General features: G+C 41.5%; 1 protein-coding gene across 1 annotated transcript; it reads left to right on the forward strand.

Moving 5' to 3' along the window:
- Positions 1-198: 198 nt before the first annotated feature.
- Positions 199-1,941, forward strand: SARC_14441 (hypothetical protein; the record flags this gene model as incomplete). Its single annotated transcript, XM_014291424.1, has 3 exons — positions 199-297; positions 687-1,301; positions 1,861-1,941. Coding segments are annotated over 3 exons (795 nt in total), but the record flags the coding sequence as incomplete, so codon positions are not given.
- Positions 1,942-2,360: the final 419 nt, after the last annotated feature.

The following is a 2,360-nucleotide window of genomic DNA, read 5'->3' on the forward strand; positions in this document are numbered from 1 at the left end:
CTGTGTCTGTGTCTGTTTATTTGTCTGTGTCTGTGTCTGTGTGTCTGTGTGTCTGTGTCTGTGTGTCTGTGTCTGTGTTTGTGAGTATGTGTGTGTGTGTGTGTGTATCTGTGATTGTGTATATGTGTGTGTGTTCCGCTTTCATAATTTGCATGATCAGAGGATATCCATGTTCAACTATTGTTCATTATGTACCGTAGGCTTGGAAGGTGCGTCAGGCCGCCTATAAAGAGGTCGCCGCAGAGTTTACTAAATGCGATTCGACTGATCCGTTGGGCCGGAAGTACCAGCAACAAGGTTTGTTGTAATTTTGTAGAAAATAATAATAATAGCAAATGTGCACGTTTCGTTCCTTTCCTTGTTCATAAACTGTTGAACGTATTCACATTACTATGTAGGTATTGATTGTATCTAGCGTGCTAATGAAGTCTGCTAGTTGTACAATCATATCTTCCGCCTATCCTAAGGATTTCTTGTATCTATGTGTGTGTGCATGTGTGTATGTATGCAGGTATGCATGTATTATATATATATATATATATCCTATCCCATAAGTTCATATCTTGAATTTTCTCTTGTGTGGAATGATACATATCTGATAGCTCTTGTTTTGGCCACAACGCTTACTTCTGGCAATAAATGTCCCATGTCTCAATTGTTTCCAACGCTTCTCCATGGTATTTCAGTTCCAAAATGGATCGTCGAGACCACAGCCATTCCGCAGGAAGACGCATACGATGCGGTGCTCGCTTACGTAGACGCCTTCGGGAGTGATAGTGAAGGGTTTACGACATCACTAATCGAAGGCCTTGTCGCAAAAGGTTTTACGACGCGCCCGAAGACACGTGTCAAGGCACAAGAGCTATGTTTGCTGCTCACGGAGGTTGGCTCGGGCAAGCCCGTTGCACACACTCTGCTAACAGTAGGCACCAAGTCCAAGACCCCTAAGGTGGTAATCGGCAGTGTGGAATTTCTGTACACCATTGTCAAAACGTTTGGTGGGAAACCGTTCGACATAAAGGAGATTGGGGCGGGTTTACCTACCATGTTCGGCAGTGCGAATGCCGCGGTGCGCGAATGGGCCCACAAACTGGCCGTGACCGTCTACCAGATTGCAGGACCAGCGCCCATGCACCAATGGCTGAAGGATATTAAACCAATTCAATTGGCTGAGCTCGAGAAGGATTTTAGAAAAGCTGAGCACCCATTGGTTCCCCTTAAACAGCTGAGGGGAGCGGGAGACAGAGACGGCGCAAACAATGGCACGGACGGTCCGTCGCCGATGGAGTTTGAAGAAAAAGGTACGGGTGAGTAGTCAGACAGTTTACGTTGAATGGATGTTGTCTTATATGTTACTAGCTAGCACAAACCTGTACATTAGGCTGTGCCTGCACAACACACACGCACACGCACGTTTATTTTATAGGGAGATGTGCTGTTGTTATTGATGTGTGCGTGCATGGCAGTTTGTGTGTTAAAACGTCTTAATAGTAACTCGGAAAACATTGCCGAATAAACAACCGACACGAAGGCGTTTTCATTTGTATGTTGCGGCGCATGTATGTGAACGTACAATAGTGTTTACCTTTTTGTATGTACGTCAGTAATCCGTATACGAACACACATGTCTCGCATTAAAAATAGAGTCACCGATAGCTCGCTGGAAACTACCTTGTTGAGTCAGGGACTTGCAGCACAACCCGAACCACTCGCTCTGCTAGAAAGTGTTTTACCTGTTTAGATCACGAGGGAGATCAGAGTTCTATGTATACATCAGGAGCCACGCAAGCTGCGTATCGATATCTCAATCTCTCATTTATGATCGGACTGTCTTTGAATTCCCTACCGTCGACCAATCAGAACCCGAAGAATATATTGACGACACCGAGCCCTACGATTTTCTCTCTAACATGCCCGACGAGTTCTACGAGAATATAGTACGTGCTCTGAATTTGATGCAATATGAAGTATATATATATATATATATATGTCTGTCTGTCTGTGTCTGTGTCTGTGTCTGTATATATGTATGTATGTATATATATATATGTGTGTGTGTGTCTGTGTGTGTGTGTGTCTGTGTGTATAAGTAAAAGTGAGCAGTTCTTACACGTATTTATGTTCCATGTACATGAATACATATATATATATATATATATGTGTGTGTGTGTGTGTGTGTGTATGTATATGTATATGTATATTTATATTTATATGTATGTATATATGTCTGTATATATGTATATATGTATATTTATATATATGTATATATATATATATATAAATATATATATGTATATATATATGTATGTATGTATGTATGTATGTATATATATGTGTGTGTTCCATGTACATGAATACAT

This window comes from Sphaeroforma arctica, assembly GCF_001186125.1.
Source record: "Sphaeroforma arctica JP610 unplaced genomic scaffold supercont1.4633, whole genome shotgun sequence".
NCBI classification, from domain to species: Eukaryota; class Ichthyosporea; order Ichthyophonida; genus Sphaeroforma; species Sphaeroforma arctica.